Source organism: Bombina bombina, chromosome 1 (assembly GCF_027579735.1).
Source record: "Bombina bombina isolate aBomBom1 chromosome 1, aBomBom1.pri, whole genome shotgun sequence".
In the NCBI taxonomy this organism is placed as follows: Eukaryota; Metazoa; Chordata; class Amphibia; order Anura; family Bombinatoridae; genus Bombina; species Bombina bombina.
Genome location: NC_069499.1, coordinates 876,247,058 through 876,271,926, shown reverse-complemented (window position 1 = coordinate 876,271,926; position 24,869 = coordinate 876,247,058). Strand labels below are relative to the sequence as shown.

Here is a 24,869-nt window from a genome sequence, read left to right as displayed (position 1 = left end):
CTTGAAGAGCTCCCAGAACCAAATTCAAACTCCAAGGAGGAGAAATTGACTTAATGACAGGTTTTATACGAACCAAAGCTTGTACAAAACAATGAATATCAGGAAGAATAGCAATCTTTCTGTGAAAAAGAGCAGAAAGAGCAGAGATTTGTCCCTTCAAGGAACTTGCAGACAAACCCTTATCTAAACCATCCTGAAGAAACTGTAAAATTCTCGGTATTCTAAAAGAATGCCAAGAAAAATGATGAGAAAGACACCAAGAAATATAAGTCTTCCAGACTCTATAATATATCTCTCTAGATACAGATTTACGAGCCTGTAACATAGTATTAATCACAGAGTCAGAGAAACCTCTTTGACCAAGAATCAAGCGTTCAATCTCCATACCTTTAAATTTAAGGATTTCAGATCCTGATGGAAAAAAGGACCTTGTGACAGAAGGTCTGGTCTTAATGGAAGAGTCCACGGTTGGCAAGAGGCCATCCGGACAAGATCCGCATACCAAAACCTGTGAGGCCATGCCGGAGCTACCAGCAGAACAAACGAGCATTCCCTCAGAATCTTGGAGATTACTCTTGGAAGAAGAACTAGAGGCGGAAAGATATAGGCAGGATGATACTTCCAAGGAAGTGATAATGCATCCACTGCCTCCGCCTGAGGATCCCGGGATCTGGACAGATATCTGGGAAGTTTCTAGTTTAGATGAGACGCCATCAGATCTATTTCTGGAAGTTCCCACATTTGAACAATCTGAAGAAATACCTCTGGGTGAAGAGACCATTCGCCCGGATGCAACGTTTGGCGACTGAGATAATCCGCTTCCCAATTGTCTACACCTGGGATATGAACCACAGAAATTAGACAGGAGCTGGATTCCGCCCAAACCAAAATTCGAGATACTTCTTTCATAGCCAGAGGACTGTGAGTCCCTCCTTGATGATTGATGTATGCCACAGTTGTGACATTGTCTGTCTGAAAACAAATGAACGATTCTCTCTTCAGAAGAGGCCAAAACTGAAGAGCTCTGAAAATTGCACGGAGTTCCAAAATATTGATCGGTAATCTCACCTCCTGAGATTCCCAAACTCCTTGTGCCGTCAGAGATCCCCACACAGCTCCCCAACCTGTGAGACTTGCATCTGTTGAAATTACAGTCCAGGTCGGAAGCACAAAAGAAGCCCCCTGAATTAAACGATGGTGATCTGTCCACCACGTTAGAGAGTGTCGAACAATCGGTTTTAAAGATATTAATTGAGATATCTTTGTGTAATCCTTGCACCATTGATTCAGCATACAGAGCTGAAGAGGTCGCATGTGAAAACGAGCAAAGGGGATCGCGTCCGATGCAGCAGTCATAAGACCTAGAATTTCCATGCATAAGGCTACCGAAGGGAATGATTGTGACTGAAGGTTTCGACAAGCTGAAATCAATTTTAGACGTCTCTTGTCTGTTAAAGACAGAGTCATGGACACTGAATCTATCTGGAAACCCAGAAAGGTTACCCTTGTCTGAGGAATCAATGAACTTTTTGGTAAATTGATCCTCCAACCATGATCTTGAAGAAACAACACAAGTCGATTCGTATGAGATTCTGCTAAATGTAAAGACTGAGCCAGTACCAAGATATCGTCCAAATAAGGAAATACCACAATACCCTGTTCTCTGATTACAGACAGAAGGGCACCGAGAACCTTTGTAAAAATTCTTGGAGCTGTAGCTAGGCCAAACGGCAGAGCCACAAACTGGTAATGCTTGTCCAGAAAAGAGAATCTCAGGAACTGATAATGATCTGGATGAATCGGAATATGCAGATATGCATCCTGTAAATCTATTGTGGACTTATAATGCCCTTGCTGAACAAAAGGCAAGATAGTCCTTACAGTTACCATCTTGAACGTTGGTATCCTTACATAACGATTCAATATTTTTAGATCCAGAACTGGTCTGAAGGAATTCTCCTTCTTTGGTACAATGAAGAGATTTGAATAAAACCCCATCCCCTGTTCCGGAACTGGAACTGGCATAATTACTCCAGCCAACTCTAGATCTGAAACACAATTCAGAAATGCTTGAGCTTTCACTGGATTTACTGGGACACGGGAAAGAAAAAATCTCTTTGCAGGAGGTCTCATCTTGAAACCAATTCTGTACCCTTCTGAAACAATGTTCTGAATCCAAAGATTGTGAACAGAATTGATCCAAATTTCTTTGAAAAAACGTAACCTGCCCCCTACCAGCTGAGCTGGAATGAGGGCCGCACCTTCATGAGGACTTAGAAGCAGGCTTTGCCTTTCTAGCAGGTTTGGATTTATTCCAGACTGGAGATGGTTTCCAAACTGAAACTGCTCCTGAGGATGAAGGATTAGGCTTTTGTTCTTTGTTGAAACGAAAGGAACGAAAACAATTATTAGCCCTGTTTTTACCTTTAGATTTTTTATCCTGTGGTAAAAAAGTTCCTTTCCCACCAGTAACAGTTGAGATAATAGAATCCAACTGAGAACCAAATAATTTGTTACCCTGGAAAGAAATGGAAAGTAGAGTTGATTTAGAAGCCATATCAGCATTCCAAGTCTTAAGCCATAAAGCTCTTCTAGCTAAAATAGCTAGAGACATAAACCTGACATCAACTCTGATAATATCAAAAATGGCATCACAGATAAAATTATTAGCATGCTGAAGAAGAATAATAATATAATGAGAATCATGATCTGTTACTTGTTGCGCTAAAGTTTCCAACCAAAAAGTTGAAGCTGCAGCAACATCAGCTAAAGATATAGCAGGTCTAAGAAGATTACCTGAACACAGATAAGCTTTTCTTAGAAAGGATTCAATTTTCCTATCTAAAGGATCCTTAAACGAAGTACCATCTGACGTAGGAATAGTAGTACGTTTAGCAAGGGTAGAAATAGCCCCATCAACTTTAGGGATTTTGTCCCAAAATTCTAATCTGTCAGACGGCACAGGATATAATTGCTTAAAACGTTTAGAAGGAGTAAATGAATTACCCAATTTATCCCATTCTTTGGAAATTACTGCAGAAATAGCATTAGGAACAGGAAAAACTTCTGGAATAACCACAGGAGATTTAAATACCTTATCCAAACGTTTAGAATTAGTATCAAGAGGACCAGAATCCTCTATTTCTAAAGCAATTAGTACTTCTTTAAGTAAAGAACGAATAAATTCCATTTTAAATAAATATGAAGATTTATCAGCATCAATCTCTGAGACAGAATCCTCTGAACCAGAAGAGTCATCAGAATCAGAATGATGATGTTCATTTAAAAATTCATCTGTAGGGAGAGAAGTTTTAAAAGATTTTTTACGTTTACTAGAAGGAGAAATAACAGACATAGCCTTCTTTATGGATTCAGAAACAAAATCTCTTATGTTATCAGGAACATTCTGCACCTTAGATGTTGAAGGAACTGCAACAGACAATGGTACTTTACTAAAGGAAATATTATCTGCATTAACAAGTTTGTCATGACAATTAATACAAACAACAGCCGGAGGAATAGCTACCAAAAGTTTACAGCAGATACACTTAGCTTTGGTAGATCCAGCACTAGACAGCGATTTTCCTGTAGTATCTTCTGACTCAGATGCAACGTGAGACATCTTGCAATATGTAAGAGAAAAAACAACATATAAAGCAAAATTTATCAAATTCCTTAAAAGACAGTTTCAGGAATGGGAAAAAATGCCAAAGAACAAGCTTCTAGCAACCAGAAGCAATGAAAAATGAGACTTAAATAATGTGGAGACAAAAGAGACGCCCATATTTTTTAGCGCCAAATAAGACGCCCACATTATTTGGCGCCTAAATGCTTTTGGCGCCAAAAATGACGCCACATCCGGAACGCCTACACTTTTGGCGCAAAATAACGTCAAAAAATGACGCAACTTCCGGCGACACGTATGACGCCGGAAACGGAAAATATTTTTTGCGCCAAAAAAGTCCGCGCCAAGAATGACGCAATAAAATGAAGCATTTTCAGCCCCCGCGAGCCTAACAGCCCACAGGGAAAAAGAGTCAAATTTTTGAAGGTAAGAAAAAATGATTAATTCAAATGCATTATCCCAAATATGAAACTGACTGTCTGAAAATAAGGAATGTTGAACATTCTGAGTCAAGGCAAATAAATGTTTGAATACATATATTTAGAACTTTATAAACAAAGTGCCCAACCATAGCTTAGAGTGTCACAGAAAATAAGATTTACTTACCCCAGGACACTCATCTACATGTTTGTAGAAAGCCAAACCAGTACTGAAACGAGAATCAGCAGAGGTAATGGTATATATAAGAGTATATCGTCGATCTGAAAAGGGAGGTAAGAGATGAATCTCTACGATCGATAACAGAGAACCTATGAAATAGACCCCGTAGAAGGAGATCACTGCATTCAAATAGGCAATACTCTCCTCACATCCCTCTGACATTCACTGCACGCTGAGAGGAAAACCGGGCTCCAACTTGCTGCGGAGCGCATATCAACGTAGAATCTAGCACAAACTTACTTCACCACCTCCATCGGAGGCAAAGTTTGTAAAACTGAATTGTGGGTGTGGTGAGGGGTGTATTTATAGGCATTTTGAGGTTTGGGAAACTTTGCCCCTCCTGGTAGGAATGTATATCCCATACGTCACTAGCTCATGGACTCTTGCTAATTACATGAAAGAAATAGGGTTTGATGCACTGCTTTGTAACACATCACTCGATTACGCTATTACTCTATGTGGTGCTGCCCATTCTCTATGATTATTTATTGTTTATGCTGCATTTAATAGGCCCACACAGCCTGTTACTCAGGTATGCTCTATGGTTGATCTTATGTTCCATATAGTAAGATTGGCTTGGAAAAGGGATGTTTTTAGTACAACTATTTATAACTGCCCAGCTATAAGGATTACTTAGGTTTGGGGTTCAGTGTTGTATATGTTGTTTGACTTTTTGTATTTACTATACACTGGAAGGCTGGTTGCTATGACAACCATTTTTGGCGGTTTTTCACAAGGGGGAGGGGTCTAGGTATGTTTAAATGTTTGCTTCACTTGTATGTTGTTGGTCTGATGAAGGGGAGCATTCCCCGAAACGTTACCTATTAAACTATCTGTTTGAATTTAAGTCCAGAGAGTGCCGTTTTCTATTCTACTACATATCACCTACTCTAGCACCCTGGCCCTTGGAGAAATTGTTTGTGAGAGTGCAACTGACTCATTTTGCTTATATATATATATATATATATATATATATATATATATATATATATATATATATATATATATATATATATATATATATATATATATATATATATATATATGTATATATAAAAAATAATAATAATAATAATAATAAAGCCTTTTATTTTCATACTGCAGACTTTCTGCCAGTACTTAAGATGGGGGTGAACATTGGGGGGGTGGGAGAGGGAAGAGAGTTGTTTGAGAGGGGTCAGGGGAGGGTAATCTATACAATAAAGCTGAAATTAACCCTACATTAACCCTACAATCTGCTTAATTAACCCCTTCACTGCTGGGTATAATACAAGTGTGGTGCGCAGCTGCAATTAGCGAGCAGCCTTTTAATTACCAAAAAGCAATACCAAAGCCATTTATGTCTATTTCTGAACAAAGGGGATCCCAGAGAAGCATTTATAACCATTTGTGCCATGATGGCACAAGCTGTTTGTAAAAATTTTTAGTGAGAAACCTAAAGTTTGTGAAAAAGTTAAATTATTTTTGATTTTATTTTTTATCTCATTTGGCGGTGAAATGGTAGCATGAAGTATACCAAAATGGGCCTAGATCAATACTTTGCGTTGTCTACTAAAATATATATATATATATATATAGTTTTGATAGGTAAATATGAAAAACAAGGCTCTATTTCTGTTTAAATATAATGATGGCAAAAATGTTAAAAATGCTCTGGTCTTTTGGGGAAGTTTTAGTCTAAATGCCCGGTCCTTAAGGGATACCCATTTTTTTTTTGTTCTTTCATGATTCAGAAAGAGCATGCAATTTTAAGCAACATTCTAAATTACTCCTATTATCAACTTTTCTTTGTTCTTTTGGTATCTTTATTTGAAAAGCAGGAATGTAAGCTTAGGGGCCAGACAATCTTTCATACAGCACCTGGGTAGCACTTGCTGATTGGTGGTTAAATGTAGCCACCATTCAGCAAGCGCTACCCAGGTGCTGAACGAAAGATAGGTCCGGCTCCTAAGCTTTCAGTCCTGCTTTTTCAAATAAAGATACCAAAAACAAAGAAAATCTAATAGGAGTAAATTAGAAAGTTGCATAAAATAACATGCTCTATCTGAATCATAAAAGAAAAAAAAATTGGGTTCAGTATCCCTTTAAAAGGTAAATATAGGCATATATTAATTGTATGGTTTCACATTATTTATAAAGTGTTCCCCTTTGGGTTTAGTGTCTGAGGATACATTTGTAATCAAAACTACACAAAAACCTAAGTCATTACTTGCCATAAAATTTGATCCCTTAAACTGCTTAAAAACCTCATAATAATACATTCATTTTAATTCAGAGTTTTGCTAGCGCTTTACAAAAGCAAGCACCCTTTAATGTGAGCATATAGCTGCTGATTCTGACTTTTATAAGTACTACAGAATTTTTTTATTTTTTTTTTGACAAACCATAATTTAATGCAAGCTGTAATAATAATAATAATTCTACACATAGTCGATATATTTAAAGAAAAGCAATAGTTATATAACAGAATCCTAAATTTATAAATGTGAATTATTAGATGCTAAAATGTTTACATGTACATTCAATTCTACATGTTTCAATTTGCAAGTCTAATCTATTAAAAATTTTAGTTTATTGGAATTTTAATAGACATGGCTTTGTATTCAACACACCTGGCCTTTGTTGCTGCTGTTTGAAGAAACTATGCTCTGGTTAGTTTGCTGTTTGCAATTAGGCTGCGATGAGCTAGTGAAGGTTTCTTGAGGGCCTGGTCTGCTGTCGCTGGTTTGCCGGCAAGATGGCTGCTTCAAGGTTTTGAATGGTGTCCCGTCTGAGTCCTGAATGCACAGACGTTTAATGACTTTCTTCTACGGGAAATATGTGGCGTGTCATGCAAGGAGACCTGGCACTTACAATCAAGCAGCGACAGGCATACAGTACATTTTCCACAAACATACATTAATAACTGCAACTTGCATGTACAGTACATTTAAAAAAAAAAAATACACACATACATCCATACATACATATACATGCACTTTTCTTCTTTTTTTTTTTTTAAAATCATCACATGTGGGATTACAATCCAGTCCACTAAAAACACCCCTACATATCAGACCTGTAATCCTTCCCACTCTCCCAGAACCTCCCAAGTAGCCATCTTACATATTTGTCTAGGGAGTCCTCATTCCAGAAGGCCCAAGCAGTGGCAACTGCTCTAGTGGAATGAAAAGTAATGCTTTCTGAGGGAATCTTCTCCACAACCAAGTATGCCTTTTAAATTAAGGCCTTAAAGCTAAAGCAATAACTTTACCCGCTTCTCACAGAGACTGTTCCTCAACCCTTCAGGCTGAAGTTGATGTTGACGTGCTAACCATGAGTGCAAAACAGTTGAAGAACAGTATGTTCAAAGACAACTGTGCAGTTGGCGACTGCACCAGAATGTAGTCTTGATAGGGTGCTCCTGAGATGGCAAATACCATGTGGGCTGTGGCAAGACCAAATGGGGTGCTACAAACTGGTAATGCTCGTTTAAGGGCAAATCAAAGAAACTTTTCATGGTCCCTGTGAATCGGAATATACAATAAGCATTTTTTAAGTTGTAGGTAGAAATAAATTGACCCTCCTACACTAAAGGAAGAATACTGCTTGGTTTATGACCTTTGTAAGGTCAAGAGAAATGGATGAAAAAGAAAGATGAAAGTCTAAAAGATTTTGTGGCTTCAACATGAAACTTTAAAGCCCTCACAACAACAATATTGTGAAAAAGGTGCTTCCCAGAATTCTGCTGTTCATAAATCTTTTGATTAATAGTGTCTGTAGAGACTGTGTTAGAAACTAATGTGTTTGCAGTACAGTCTTGTCGATGATAAAACAGGAAAGGATGTTTACAACACAAAGCTGAAACCTCAGAAATCATTCTAGCAAATGAAATGGCTAAAAGAAAAATAACCTTTCATGATTAAAGCTGAAGATCTAACCAATGCATACATTCAAATGGAGGGGATTGAAGAAGATTCCAATGAGGAGTTACTGGTTTAATCACAGGCTTGATCCTTATTAAATCCTAAACATAGATCTGAATATCAGGACTTCTGTGACAAGTACTCTTGGTCTCCATTCATCTGTTGGAGCACTGACAACTGTTGCAAGCGATGATGACATTTGGCAAAGGGAACAGCAGCCACCATGAGGCCCAGGATGGATAAACATCAATTATTTCTCTCTCCATCTAAAGACGGTTGCAGTTTAATATACATTATAATCTAAAGGTTATTCACACTGAAATAAGGATTAGTTTTTAATTATATAGCAAGATGCTGTATATTCATGGCTGTTAATAATGAAAATTTTAAAAATCGGTCTGACTAGTGATTTAAATTGTGATGTAAATAAATTTGATTGAAATCAAATCCACTCTGATGAGGCCTACAACTTCCATACACTGAGTTATAGAGGGAAGGGGAACGTGCTGTTTAAGAGGGTAAATCAAAGAAACTTTTCATGGTCCCTGTGAATGGGAATATGCAAATAAGCATTTCTTAAGTTGTAGGTAGAGATAAATTGACCCTCCTACACTAAAGGAAGAATAGTGAGAAGAGTCGCCCATCTTGAAAGTGGGAACTTTCAAGAATTTGTTCAACATTTTGAAAATAGGCCAAATAGTATATTCTTTTTTTTGGCACCATAAAGAAGTTGGAATAGATTCCATGGCTCAGCTATGTGGCGGGAACTGGAGCAATTACTCCCATAGCTTTTACAAATCTGCCACACAAGCCAGGAATTTTGAGGATCTGGAGACAGGAGGAATCTTCCTAGTGGAAGGTTGGATCAAAAGCTGTACCCGAAAAAACAATTTCAAACAACCAAGGGTCTGCAAAAGACCTCTTCCAAGCCTCCTGAAACAAATTTAACCTGTTCCCTACCAGAAACTTGTCTAGAAAGGGGGCCGCACTATGGACTTTGCCTGCTTTGATTTTACATAGGAACAATTGGGTTTCTAAGAAGTCTTAGGTGAACCAGAGGAAGGAAAAGGTTTTAAGGGTTTATACCGCCATAAGGAACGAAAATGTACTTATGCCCTACATATGCTTAGAATTTTATTTTTGTCTTGTGGCAAGAATGCTCCATTACCTCCAGTGACTGCAGCAATAACTGGTTCATAAGAATAAATAGTTTATTCCAAACTTTAGTCACTAACTCAGGAATCCTCTGACACCACTTCAGGAGGGGGCCCCCCCGAGTTCTGGAAAATACAAATCTTCAGAATCCAAAGTACCCAATTTCTCTTCAGGGTATTTAGATGGGTCACTCCTATGAGATGACACTGGTGGACTAAAGGCCTGTGAAGGATCACACTCCCAATTCATATGTCTGCATTTAACTGTGGGAGGTTTGACAGCCATCAAGTAACAGCACAGTTAATATATTCTGTAAATTTTGGAGATAGTTTAGTAGAACCTCTTGGGATGCAGATGCCTGAACACCGACTTAAATGCAGCACTAGAAACCCCTGTCTAGGAATAGAGACTAAGCACATTAGGCACACAGCTGAGCAGGACGACACACAGGAATATCCTTAAAAAGCCTACAGTAACAGGAGGGAGTTATCTGATCAGTAGATATGCCCTCAAAAGCTGTTGGTCTAGAGACCTAAGCTGCATCAATTTGCGCCATTATTGTAGGTTTAAGAAATAGGAAGTACAGTAAGGATAAAGTTAATATATCTGGGGAGATAATTAAGCACTGAAGAAGTATAAAATGCAGTTAACCCTAGAGGACAGTTAAATCAGAAAACAAATAAGGCACAATGTAATAGATTGTTACCCTTATGCATAAAACAAAGTACACTTAATTACAATAGCCCCTTAAAAACTGTAATTAGCAGTCCTGGTAAAAGTGTTAGCAGCAATGAAAGAGTTAAACTGTATAGATACTTTTGGTAAGCTGTGACATGCAGAGTCTCTCAACACCTGCACCAGCACTGGAGGAGCTTCTCTCGACAAATCTAATATTGATACTGTACCTCAGAAGGAGGAGAAGCTCTCTACAAACCACACCGCAAGATTAAGCTCTCAGGTAACACTGGAGAGTGCTAAAGCTATTTACACAATTATTTTAAAGCGACAATAGCCTCTTTTTTGAAGAAAATTTTAAAAGTGCCCAAACTTCTCTAGGAGGAGTTTGGTGTGTGTATATAGATTGCTAATCGCCGTGGGTATAAAGGTGTAATGTACTTAGCTGTCACTACTTAATCTATGTGTTTACCTAAATTGCAGATGACTGCTTCTGGTAGACAAGCCCATCCAGGGAAGTGCAAGTACAGTGCCAAGAATATTACAAGAAGCAGCATCTTGCAGGGGCATTGGTAGATAAATCTGCATTTTAGCTGGGAGATCAGTGACATCTCCAAACTGGAGAAGATTCTCACTGCCTGGCTGACACTCATGTCTTCCACCCTGTCCTTCGTAGGCACTCTGAGGGGAAATAGGGTCTCAGAATCCTTATGAATGTGTAGATCAGTACGTCAGGATTTACCTCAATCCATCCTGGAGGCAAAAATTGAGTGAGGGATTCTGTGAGAGTGGGAGGGTTTAATGCTGTTTTATATAAGGTTGTTTTAATACGTGATGATCTCCAGGACTCTCATGATCTTATGAAAGAAAAACATGCCCTTGAGTTTCCAAATTGAAAACTGTAACACAAGTTAATCAGCAAGCACTTGTATACATTGTATTGAAACTACTGTAGTGGAAATATGTCTTAAATGGGACATTTTCAATTTTATCATTAGCTTGAGGAGACACTACCTTTCCACTTTTTCTCTTTTTATTATAAATTGCATTTTGTATGTTATTAAATGAAAGTCCTTTATAGAGACAGTTTACACCAAAATGTTTATTGTTTAAAAAAGATAGATAATCCTTTTATTACCCATTCCTCAGTTTTGCACAGCCAACATGGTTAAATTTAAATACTTTTAACTTCTGTAATTACCTTATATCTAACCCTCTGGAGACAGCACCTTATCTCAGGGCTATTTATTCTATTGACATGCATCTTAGCCAATTAGTGATGTGTCCTGCACAAGTCCACAAATGTGAGCACAATGTTCTCTATATGGGACACATGAATTAGTAGTGTCTTGTTGTTTAAAGCTATTAAAAGTCATGTGCTCAGAGGCTGTCTGTAGTGGCTTAAAAACTACAAAGCTGGAGAATGGGTAGTAAGAGAGTTATCAATTTTATTAAACAATAACAATTTTGGTGTAGACTGTCCCTTTAATTACAAAGTCAAACTAAATCCAAAAAATACCTTTAATAAAGCAAGACCCAAATTATTATTATTTTTATAAAATACATTAAATGTGTGGTTCCATGCACATATTATAAAATCACTCATAAGAGCATTTTAAACTTGTAAGCTCCAGTACTCATTCTTGACTTCTTTCCCAAAGTGCAATTGAAAGCTTTTGGCCTTAAAACAATTAATCAGAGAGTACATTAATAACAATAAACTGTAAATACTGATATAAATTAATATTTACAGTATTAAAGGGACAGTCAAGTCCAAAAACACTTTCATGATTTAAATAGGGCACGTTATTTTAAACAACTTCCCAATTTACTTGTATCACAAATTTTGCTTTGTTCTCTTGGTATTCTTAGTTGAAAGCTAAACTTAGGAGGTTCATATGCTAATTTCTTAGTCCACGGCTTGAGTAATTACTGTTGGGAATATCACTCATGGCCAGCAGGAGGCGGCAAAAAGCATCACTCCCTTACCCACAACCCCCAGTCATTCGACTGAAGGGAAATGGAGAAAAAGAAGTAACACAGGGTGTAGAGGTGCCCAAGGTTATAGTCAAAAGAAAAACTGTCTTAAAATAAAGGGTGTGGCCGTGGACTCACCATATCCGGAAATAAATAAATTTATCAGGTAAGCATCAATATAGTTTTTCTTTCCTAAGATATGGTGAGTCCACAGCTTGAGTAATTCCTGTTGGGAACCAATACACAAACTAGAGGACACGGATAAATAGAGTCCTAAACAGAAGGCTCCACCGCTTGAAGAACCTTTCTCCCAAAAGAAGCCTCAGCCGAGGCAAAAGTATCAAATTTGTATAATTTGGAAAAAGTATGTAGAGAAGACCAAGTTGTAGCCTTGCCAGTCTCATAAGCCAAACAAATTATACTTTGTAACCAAAAAGAAAGTAGTAGCAGTAGCTTTCTGACCTTTACGTTTGCCAGAGAAACAGACAAAGAGGGCAGAGGACTGGTGAAAATCCTTAGTCGCCTGTAAGTAGAATTTAAGAGCACGTACAACATCCAAATTGTGTAACAAACGTTCTTTGGAAGGAGGAGGATTAGGACACAGAGAGGTAACAACAATTTCCTGATTGATATTTCTATTAGTAACAACATTAGGAAGGAAGCCTAACTTAGTACGAAGAACCGCCTTATCGGCATGAAAAATAAGATAAGGGGAATCACACTGCAGAGGTGAGAGTTCTGAGACTCTTTGAGCAGAAGAGATAGCAACAAGAAACAAAACCTTCCAAGATAACTTAATGTCTATGGAATTCAATGGCTCAAAGGAGCCAGCTGTAAAACTTTAAGAACAAGGTTAAGGCTCTAAGGAGGAGTAACAGACTTAAAGACAGGCCTGATTCTTACCAAGGCCTGACAAAATTGTACATCTGGCACATCCGCCAAAAGTTTATGTAGTAAAACTGATAAAGTAGAAGGCCTTCCTGAAGAAAAGATTTTAGGAATTCTAATTCTACTCCAAGAGTAGCCCTTGGATTCAAACCAATAAAGATATTTACGCCATATCTTATGGTAAATCTTTCTAGTAACAGAAAAACCACACTTAGACACAATTAAAGAGACACTGAACCCAAATTTTTTCTTTCGTGATTCAGATAGAGCATGCAATTTTAAGCAACTTTCTAATTTTCTCCTATTATCAATTTTTCTTCTTTCTCTTGCTATCTTTATTTGAAAAAGAAGGCATCTAAGCTAAGGAGCCAGAAATTTTTAGGTTCAAAAAACTGGACAGCACTTATTGATGAGTGAATTTATCCACCAATTATCAAGAACAACCCAGGTTGTTCACCAATAATGGGCCGGCATCTAAACTTACTTTCTTGCTTTTCCAATAAAGATACAAAGAGAATGAAGAAAATTTGATAATAGAAGTAAATTAGAAAGTTGCTTAAAAACATAAATTATGCTTACCTGAAAGAGTCCACAGCCGTATTCATTACTTGGGGGAAATAAGAACCTGGCCATCAGGAGAAGGAAAAGACACACCAGCCAAAGGCTCAAATACTCCTCCCACTTCCCCTATCCCCCAGTCATTCTGCCGAGGAAACAAGGATCAGTGGAAGAAATATCAAGGTGAAAGGGTGCCAGAAGACTATACATGAAAAACGCCTCAAACGCGCGGGGGGCTGTGGACTCTCTCCCACAAAAGAAAATTAAATTATCAGGTAAGCAGAATTTATGTTTTTCTTCCTAATGGGAAAGAGTCCATAGCCGCATTCATTACTTGTGGGAAAATTATACCCAAGCCAAAGAGGACACTGAATGCCAAGAACGGGAGGGTAAGAGGCGGCCCAATCTGAGAGCACCAGGACTGAACCACATCCCATAAATAAAAAAGTCCCGCTTCATCCAAAAGCAGGGAGCAAAAACACGAAGAAAAAAGGGCCCCAAGGACACAAACGACAGTCCCAAACCTGGGTAAAAAACACATGCAACACCACCGAGCCAACAGGACTCGAAGAGCACTATCGCCCAAAGGCAGATCCCATACACACGCCTACATAAGGGAACCCTGACCAACAACTCCACAAAGGAAGAAGCAAGGTAGAGGGATAACTAACCAGAACCCTGAAAGCCTCACGAGATGCTAGAAAAATGGGCATCATTAGCCAAACACGACCAAGTCGGAGACGGAAAGAGAACAAAAAGGATCTTGAGAAACAGGAAACCGCAGAGACGACTAAGTAGCACGCTATAGTGCAGCCACAGATAAAGGGGAACAAAAAACCCTTGTCCAGCTACCCAGCTGGAGGAAACCAAGGAGTTTGCCTTAAACTGAAAAGGAGACCGAGGCGCCTCCCTACAAGAACCCCGCAGCTTGGGAGAAAAGGAACCAGCAAAAAGGAAGTTCCTAGACAAAACCCCCCTCCATGGAGGGAAAATTCAGAGATCCAAACCCCCAGAGAGCACCTTAACAGGGACCCACTGCATCCAAAAGAAACAGAGACAGCTGAAAAGTCAAAAGATGACCAGAACCACAGCTTAGGATCCAGAGAAACAGGGACATCCTCAACTACCGCAGAACAGCCGCAACTAGGACCACCCACACACGGAAAGAGCAACCTGTCAACGACAGTGAAAGGTCCAGGAACAGAGCCCCACCCCCCTTGAACGAGAGGGAGGAACAAAACCAGCCACCTCGAAAAAGTGTGACCAGAAACACGGGCAGAGTCCCACTAGAACCAGAGGAACACCAAACCCAGAAGTCCACTCCCAAGGGCATCTCCATCCCTGAACCAGGGACAAATAGGAACACACCCCCAGAGAAAAAAGTCCCCCAAGGGAACCTTGCCCCCACAAAACTCGACACAGGAGTCAAAATGAACCCGAAACGAGCCAGCCCCCAAAGTAGCAGAGACTCAGGGCCCCACAACAGATACCGGTGGGGAAGATGAGGACAAAGTGACCCTTACCAAGGCACTACACAGGAATTCTGATGCAAGGTCAGAGCACCAGAACAACGGACCCCAAAGGATGTCCAGAACACATTCCCTCACAGAAAACAAAGGCCCCCGAGCTGCCATAAGAAGGGGACCAGGCTCTCTAAAGAGAGAAAAAGAAGAACCCATTCCAGACGCAACCCGAATACCAGAGGGAAAAACTGGGACAAGCATAGACAGAGCTATACCAACACCATCCGGAACCCCAGCACAATCCCAGATCCACGAATAGACCTAAAGAAGATGATCCCCGCGAAAATTCCGGTCAGACACTCCTCACCCGAGGAAAAAAAAAATAAAAAAAAATGGAACTCTAGCAAAACCCTAAGAAAAGGACCACGAAAAAATGCAGAACCGATCTCAAAGCAATAGAACCCACGACACAGAGCTAAACTCCGTGACTTTCAGAAAACAGAATTTATGTTTACCTGATAAATTACTTTCTCCAACGGTGTGTCCGGTCCACGGCGTCATCCTTACTTGTGGGATATTCTCTTCCCCAACAGGAAATGGCAAAGAGCCCAGCAAAGCTGGTCACATGATCCCTCCTAGGCTCCGCCTACCCCAGTCATTCGACCGACGTTAAGGAGGAATATTTGCATAGGAGAAACCATATGGTACCGTGGTGACTGTAGTTAAAGAAAATAAATTATCAGACCTGATTAAAAAACCAGGGCGGGCCGTGGACCGGACACACCGTTGGAGAAAGTAATTTATCAGGTAAACATAAATTCTGTTTTCTCCAACATAGGTGTGTCCGGTCCACGGCGTCATCCTTACTTGTGGGAACCAATACCAAAGCTTTAGGACACGGATGAAGGGAGGGAGCAAATCAGGTCACCTAAATGGAAGGCACCACGGCTTGCAAAACCTTTCTCCCAAAAATAGCCTCAGAAGAAGCAAAAGTATCAAACTTGTAAAATTTGGTAAAAGTGTGCAGTGAAGACCAAGTCGCTGCCCTACATATCTGATCAACAGAAGCCTCGTTCTTGAAGGCCCATGTGGAAGCCACAGCCCTAGTGGAATGAGCTGTGATTCTTTCGGGAGGCTGCCGTCCGGCAGTCTCGTAAGCCAATCTGATGATGCTTTTAATCCAAAAAGAGAGAGAGGTAGAAGTTGCTTTTTGACCTCTCCTTTTACCGGAATAAACAACAAACAAGGAAGATGTTTGTCTAAAATCCTTTGTAGCATCTAAATAGAATTTTAGAGCGCGAACAACATCCAAATTGTGCAACAAACGTTCCTTCTTTGAAACTGGTTTCGGACACAGAGAAGGTACGATAATCTCCTGGTTAATGTTCTTGTTAGAAACAACTTTTGGAAGAAAACCAGGTTTAGTACGTAAAACCACCTTATCTGCATGGAACACCAGATAAGGAGGAGAACACTGCAGAGCAGATAATTCTGAAACTCTTCTGGCAGAAGAAATTGCAACTAAAAACAAAACTTTCCAAGATAATAATTTAATATCAACGGAATGCAAGGGTTCAAACGGAACCCCCTGAAGAACTGAAAGAACTAAATTGAGACTCCAAGGAGGAGTCAAAGGTTTGTAAACAGGCTTAATTCTAACCAGAGCCTGAACAAAGGCTTGAACATCTGGCACAGCAGCCAGTTTTTTGTGAAGTAACACCGACAAGGCAGAAATCTGTCCCTTCAGGGAACTTGCAGATAATCCTTTTTCCAATCCTTCTTGAAGGAAGGATAGAATCCTAGGAATCTTAACCTTGTCCCAAGGGAATCCTTTAGATTCACACCAACAGATATATTTTTTCCAAATTTTGTGGTAAATCTTTCTAGTTACAGGCTTTCTGGCCTGAACAAGAGTATCGATAACAGAATCTGAGAATCCTCGCTTCGATAAAATCAAGCGTTCAATCTCCAAGCAGTCAGCTGGAGTGAAACCAGATTCGGATGTTCGAACGGACCCTGAACAAGAAGGTCTCGTCTCAAAGGTAGCTTCCGAGGTGGAGCCGATGACATATTCACCAGATCTGCATACCAAGTCCTGCGTGGCCACGCAGGAGCTATCAAGATCACCGACGCCCTCTCCTGATTGATCCTGGCTACCAGCCTGGGGATGAGAGGAAATGGCGGGAACACATAAGCTAGTTTGAAGGTCCAAGGTGCTACTAGTGCATCCACTAGAGCCGCCTTGGGATCCCTGGATCTGGACCCGTAGCAAGGAACTTTGAAGTTCTGACGAGAGGCCATCAGATCCATGTCTGGAATGCCCCACAGCTGAGTGACTTGGGCAAAAATTTCCGGATGAAGTTCCAACTCCCCCGGATGCAATGTCTGACGACTCAGAAAATCTGCTTCCCAATTTTCCACTCCTGGGATGTGGATAGCAGACAGGTGGCAGGAGTGAGACTCCGCCCATAGAATGATTTTGGTCACTTCTTCCATCGCTAGGGAACTCCTTGTTCCCCCCTGATGGTTGATGTACGCAACAGTTGTCATGTTGTCTGATTGAAACCGTATGAACTTGGCCCTCGCTAGCTGAGGCCAAGCCTTGAGAGCATTGAATATCGCTCTCAGTTCCAGAATATTTATCGGTAGAAGAGACTCTTCCCGAGACCAAAGACCCTGAGCTTTCAGGGATCCCCAGACCGCGCCCCAGCCCATCAGACTGGCGTCGGTCGTGACAATGACCCACTCTGGTCTGCGGAATGTCATCCCTTGTGACAGGTTGTCCAGGGACAGCCACCAACGGAGTGAGTCTCTGGTCCTCTGATTTACTTGTATCTTCGGAGACAAGTCTGTATAGTCCCCATTCCACTGACTGAGCATGCACAGTTGTAATGGTCTTAGATGAATGCGCGCAAAAGGAACTATGTCCATTGCCGCTACCATCAACCCGATCACTTCCATGCACTGAGCTATGGAAGGAAGAAGAACGGAATGAAGTATCCGACAAGAGTCTAGAAGTTTTGTTTTTCTGGCCTCTGTTAGAAAAATCCTCATTTCTAAGGAGTCTATAATTGTTCCCAAGAAGGGAACCCTTGTTGACGGGGATAGAGAACTCTTTTCCACGTTCACTTTCCATCCGTGAGATCTGAGAAAGGCCAGGACGATGTCCGTGTGAGCCTTTGCTTGAGGAAGGGACGACGCTTGAATCAGAATGTCGTCCAAGTAAGGTACTACAGCAATGCCCCTTGGTCTTAGCACAGCTAGAAGGGACCCTAGTACCTTTGTGAAAATCCTTGGAGCAGTGGCTAATCCGAAAGGAAGCGCCACGAACTGGTAATGTTTGTCCAGGAATGCGAACCTTAGGAACCGATGATGTTCCTTGTGGATAGGAATATGTAGATACGCATCCTTTAAATCCACCGTGGTCATGAATTGACCTTCCTGGATGGAAGGAAGAATAGTTCGAATGGTTTCCATCTTGAACGATGGAACCTTGAGAAACTTGTTTAAGATCTTGAGATCTAAGATTGGTCTGAACGTTCCCTCTTTTTTGGGAACTATGAACAGATTGGAGTAGAACCCCATCCCTTGTTCTCTTAATGGAACAGGATGAATCACTCCCATTTTTAACAGGTCTTCTACACAATGTAAGAATGCCTGTCTTTTTATGTGGTCTGAAGACAACTGAGACCTGTGGAACCTCCCCCTTGGGGGAAGTCCCTTGAATTCCAGAAGATAACCTTGGGAGACTATTTCTAGCGCCCAAGGATCCAGAACATCTCTTGCCCAAGCCTGAGCGAAGAGAGAGAGTCTGCCCCCCACCAGATCCGGTCCCGGATCGGGGGCCAACATTTCATGCAGTCTTGGTAGCAGTGGCAGGTTTCTTGGCCTGCTTTCCCTTGTTCCAGCCTTGCATTGGTCTCCAAGCTGGCTTGGCTTGAGAAGTATTACCCTCTTGCTTAGAGGACGTAGCACCTTGGGCTGGTCCGTTTCTACGAAAGGGACGAAAATTAGGTTTATTTTTTGCCTTGAAAGGCCGATCCTGAGGAAGGGCGTGGCCCTTACCCCCAGTGATATCAGAGATAATCTCTTTCAAGTCAGGGCCAAACAGCGTTTTCCCCTTGAAAGGAATGTTAAGTAGCTTGTTCTTGGAAGACGCATCAGCCGACCAAGATTTCAACCAAAGCGCTCTGCGCGCCACAATAGCAAACCCAGAATTCTTAGCCGCTAACCTAGCCAATTGCAAAGTGGCGTCTAGGGTGAAAGAATTAGCCAATTTGAGAGCATTGATTCTGTCCATAATCTCCTCATAAGGAGGAGAATCACTATCGACCGCCTTTATCAGCTCATCGAACCAGAAACATGCGGCTGTAGCGACAGGGACAATGCATGAAATTGGTTGTAGAAGGTAACCCTGCTGAACAAACATCTTTTTAAGCAAACCTTCTAATTTTTTATCCATAGGATCTTTGAAAGCACAACTATCCTCTATGGGTATAGTGGTGCGTTTGTTTAAAGTGGAAACCGCTCCCTCGACCTTGGGGACTGTCTGCCATAAGTCCTTTCTGGGGTCGACCATAGGAAACAATTTTTTAAATATGGGGGGAGGGACGAAAGGAATACCGGGCCTTTCCCATTCTTTATTAACAATGTCCGCCACCCGCTTGGGTATAGGAAAAGCTTCTGGGAGCCCCGGCACCTCTAGGAACTTGTCCATTTTACATAGTTTCTCTGGGATGACCAACTTGTCACAATCATCCAGAGTGGATAATACCTCCTTAAGCAAAATGCGGAGATGTTCCAACTTAAATTTAAATGCAATCACATCAGGTTCAGCCTGTTGAGAAATGTTCCCTGAATCAGTAATTTCTCCCTCAGACAAAACCTCCCTGGCCCCATCAGACTGGGTTAGGGGCCCTTCAGAGATATTAGTATCAGCGTTGCCATGCTCTTCAGTATCTAAAACAGAGCAGCCGCGCTTACGCTGACAAGTGTTCATTTTGGCTAAAATGTTTTTGACAGAATTATCCATTACAGCCGTTAATTGTTGCATAGTAAGGAGTATTGGCGCGCTAGATGTACTAGGGGCCTCCTGAGTGGGCAAGACTCGTGTAGACGAAGGAGGGAATGATGCAGTACCATGCTTACTCCCCTCACTTGAGGAATCATCTTGGGCATCATTGTCATTATCACATAAATCACATTTATTTAAATGAATAGGAATTCTGGCTTCCCCACATTCAGAACACAGTCTATCTGGTAGTTCAGACATGTTAAACAGGCATAAACTTGATAACAAAGTACAAAAACGTTTTAAAATAAAACCGTTACTGTCACTTTAAATTTTAAACTGAACACACTTTATTACTGCAATTGCGAAAAAACATGAAGGAATTGTGCAAAATTCACCAAATTTTCACCACAGTGTCTTAAAGCCTTAAAAGTATTGCACACCAAACTTGGAAGCTTTAACCCTTAAAATAACGGAACCGGAGCCGTTTTAAACTTTAACCCCTTTACAGTCCCTGGTATCTGCTTTGCTGAGACCCAACCAAGCCCAAAGGGGAATACGATACCAAATGACGCCTTCAGAAAGTCTTTTCTAAGTATCAGAGCTCCTCTCACATGCGACTGCATGCCATGCCTCTCAAAAACAAGTGCGCCACACCGGCGCGAAAATGAGGCTCTGCTTATGCTTTGGGAAAGCCCCTAAGGAATAAGGTGTCTAATACAGTGCCTGCCGATATTATTATATCAAAATACCCAGATAAAATGATTCCTCAAGGCTAAATATGTGTTAATAATGAATCGATTTAGCCCAGAAAAAGTCTACAGTCTTAATAAGCCCTTGTGAAGCCCTTATTTACGATCGTAATAAACATGGCTTACCGGATCCCATAGGGAAAATGACAGCTTCCAGCATTACATCGTCTTGTTAGAATGTGTCATACCTCAAGCAGCAAGAGACTGCATACTGTTCCCCCAACTGAAGTTAATTGCTCTCAACAGTCCTGTGTGGAACAGCCATGGATTTTAGTTACGGTTGCTAAAATCATTTTCCTCATACAAACAGAAATCTTCATCTCTTTTCTGTTTCTGAGTAAATAGTACATACCAGCACTATTTCAAAATAACAAACTCTTGATTGAATAATAAAAACTACAGTTAAACACTAAAAAACTCTAAGCCATCTCCGTGGAGATGTTGCCTGTACAACGGCAAAGAGAATGACTGGGGTAGGCGGAGCCTAGGAGGGATCATGTGACCAGCTTTGCTGGGCTCTTTGCCATTTCCTGTTGGGGAAGAGAATATCCCACAAGTAAGGATGACGCCGTGGACCGGACACACCTATGTTGGAGAAACTAGGGTCCCACGTCGGCACCGACCCTAAGAGGGTGGATAAAAGTCTAGAAAAAAACAGAACAGAAACAAGGCAACCCCAATCACAACAGGTTCCAGCTAGAAGAGGCCTCCAGCAGCGAAGAAGGCGACCAGGCCGCCGCGTGGCAAGTGACAGACTACTCACCCCACAACACCGCTGCCGGATCACAGAGAATGCAGGCATGATCCCGCATACCAATTAAGCTCTCCACCGCTAATCCACAAAGAGGATCCCTTAAAAGCGGAACGAAACAAGCTCCAGAGACCCTAGGAGTCTAAATAACCAAAAGGGTAGCAAGAAGACCAAGGCCCCAAAAAAACGCCCTAGTGAAGAAGGTCCCGCCCCCCCTGGAAAGAGAGCCAAAGCGAAGTGGCGGAAGCCACCAAGCTCCGGGAACAGAGTGGCACGCCCAATCTTTCCCAGTACGCGGACCCGAAGGCCCGGATGTATATGTATAGTGTCGTTTGTTTAAACAAACAATAAAACAAAACACTCAAGGTCCCGCCAGGCGCAACAGGCGTCACTGACAACTCAAAGTGCACACAAACTCTGGACCCAACAGTCCACGAACAACTTCCAAGGAAGTAATAAATAGCAAGTCCATCCCAGAAATTCCCGAAGGAATAATCAAATAAAAAAATATCCTAACCGGATGAAAGAAAATAAGGCAGTCCGAAGGCATCCGCCAAAAAAAACTCTGGGAAAGAACAAGAGCGAGCGACAGGAGAGGATCAACATCCCCAATAGTCTAGCTTGAAGCACCATTCGAGGACACATTCCCCGACTGATAGAGAGGGTCCCCCAATAAGTCGAAAAGACAACGGAGAACATGCAGCTGTGCAATCCGATAACGAAAGGTGCAACATGGAGGAATATGCACCCCCAGAGGAAACTGAATAGACCCACCCGAAGTCTGGACACCTGGGCATATCGGGCAAGAACACAACCGTGCAGAAACCTACGGTTCCTCCAGGCGAACCAGCGCCATCAATATATTGAAGCGGAAATGACCTGCCATCTCCAGGGGAAAAAAAACACCCTGTGTGGATGGGAGAATTAACATTAGGGTTACCCGCTAATGTAGAGGAAGGGTGCTGTTGGGAATCCGCCGCTTGAGGGACAGAGCCCCCAGAGGCTGATGGCTCAATAGGCCCCTGGTTCCCCGAGCCTGAGGAACCAGGCGCTCTAAGAAGGCACAAGAGACAGGACTGATAAACCTGTGTCGGTAAGGCCGAAGCACCTTCCTCACAAGAGGAAGAATCGGAATCAAAAACAACGACAGTGTCAGCTTCAGAATCCTCCATGGTTAAAACCAAAGAGAAAAACAGAATTTATGTTTACCTGATAAATTACTTTCTCCAACGGTGTGTCCGGTCCACGGCGTCATCCTTACTTGTGGGATATTCTCTTCCCCAACAGGAAATGGCAAAGAGCCCAGCAAAGCTGGTCACATGATCCCTCCTAGGCTCCGCCTACCCCAGTCATTCGACCGACGTTAAGGAGGAATATTTGCATAGGAGAAACCATATGTTACCGTGGTGACTGTAGTTAAAGAAAATAAATTATCAGACCTGATTAAAAAAACCAGGGCGGGCCGTGGACCGGACACACCGTTGGAGAAAGTAATTTATCAGGTAAACATAAATTATGTTTTCTCCAACATAGGTGTGTCCGGTCCACGGCGTCATCCTTACTTGTGGGAACCAATACCAAAGCTTTAGGACACGGATGAAGGGAGGGAGCAAATCAGGTCACCTAAATGGAAGGCACCACGGCTTGCAAAACCTTTCTCCCAAAAATAGCCTCAGAAGAAGCAAAAGTATCAAATTTGTAAAATTTAGAAAAAGTGTGCAGTGAAGACCAAGTCGCTGCCGTACATATCTGATCAACAGAAGCCTCGTTCTTGAAGGCCCATGTGGAAGCCACAGCCCTAGTGGAGTGAGCTGTGATTCTTTCAGGAGACTGCCGTCCGGCAGTCTCATAAGCCAATCGGATAATGCTTTTAATCCAGAAGGAGAGAGAGGTAGAAGTTGCTTTTTGACCTCTCCGTTTACCAGAATAAACAACAAACAAAGACAAAGTTTGTCTGAAATCCTTAGTAGCTGCTAAGTAAAATTTGAGAGCACGAACTACATCCAAGTTGTGCAACAAACGTTCCTTCTTTGAAACTGGATTAGGACACAAAGAAGGCACAACTATCTCCTGGTTAATGTTTTTGTTAGAAACAACTTTTGGAAGAAAACCAGGTTTAGTACGCAAAACCACCTTATCTGCATGGAACACCAGATAAGGAGAAGAACACTGCAGAGCAGATAATTCTGAAACTCTTCTAGCAGAAGAAATTGCAACCAAAAACAAAACTTTCCAAGATAATAACTTAATATCAACGGAATGTAAGGGTTCAAACGGAACCCCCTGAAGAACTGAAAGAACTAGGTTGAGACTCCAAGGAGGAGTCAAAATTTTGTAAACAGGCTTGATTCTAACCAGAGCCTGAACAAAGGCTAGAACATCTGGCACAGCTGCCAGCTTTTTGTGAAGTAACACAGACAAGGCAGAAATCTGTCCCATCAAGGAACTTGCAGATAATCCTTTTTCCAATCCTTCTCGAAGGAAGGATAGACTCTTAGGAATCTTAACCTTGTCCCAAGGGAATCCTGCAGATTCACACCAACAGATATACCAAATAATGTGGTAATTTTTCTGGTTACAGGCTTTCAGGCCTGAACAAGAGTATTAATAACAGAATCTGAGAACCCTCGCTTTGATAAGATCAAGCGTTCAATCTCCAAGCAGTCAGCTGGAGTGGGTCGAACGGACCTAGAACAAGAAGGTCTCGTCTCAAAGGTAGCTTCCATGGTGGAGCCGATGACATATTCACCAGATCTGCATACCAAGTCCTGCGTGGCCACGCAGGAGCTATCAAAATCACCGACGCCCTCTCCTGATTGATCCTGGCTACCAGCCTGGGGATGAGAGGAAACGGCGGGAACACATAAGCTAGTTTGAAGGTCCAAGGTGCTACTAGTGCATCCACTAGAGCCGCCTTGGGATCCCTGGATCTGTACCCGTAGTAAGGAACTCTGAAGTTCTGACGAGAGGCCATCAGATCCATGTCTGGAATGCCCCACGGTTGAGTGACTTGGGCAAAGATTTCCGGATGGAGTTCCCACTCCCCCGGATGCAATGTCTGACGACTCAGAAAATCCGCTTCCCAATTTTCCACTCCTGGGATGTGGATAGCAGACAGGTGGCAGGAGTGAGACTCCGCCCATAGAATGATTTTGGTCACTTCTTCCATCGCTAGGGAACTCCTTGTTCCCCCCTGATGGTTGATGTATGAACTTGGCCCTCGCTAACTGAGGCCAAGCTTTGAGAGCATTGAATATCGCTCTCAGTTCCAGAATATTTATCGGTAGAAGAGATTCTACCCGAGACCAAAGACCCTGAGCTTTCAGGGATCCCCAGACCGCGCCCCAGCCCATCAGACTGGCGTCGGTCGTGACAATGACCCACTCTGGTCTGCGGAAGGTCATCCCTTGTGACAGGTTGTCCAGGGACAGCCACCAACGGAAAGAGTC

General features: G+C 41.7%; 1 protein-coding gene across 1 annotated transcript in view; it reads right to left on the bottom strand.

Moving 5' to 3' along the window:
- Positions 1 to 24,869, bottom strand: part of TENT4B (terminal nucleotidyltransferase 4B) — a 284,658-nt gene that overhangs the window by 14,588 nt on the left and 245,201 nt on the right. The window contains exon 9 of the mRNA XM_053715720.1: positions 6,898 to 7,092. Within this exon, the coding sequence (XP_053571695.1) occupies positions 6,898 to 7,092 (195 nt within the window). The remainder of the gene's footprint in view (positions 1 to 6,897; positions 7,093 to 24,869) is intronic.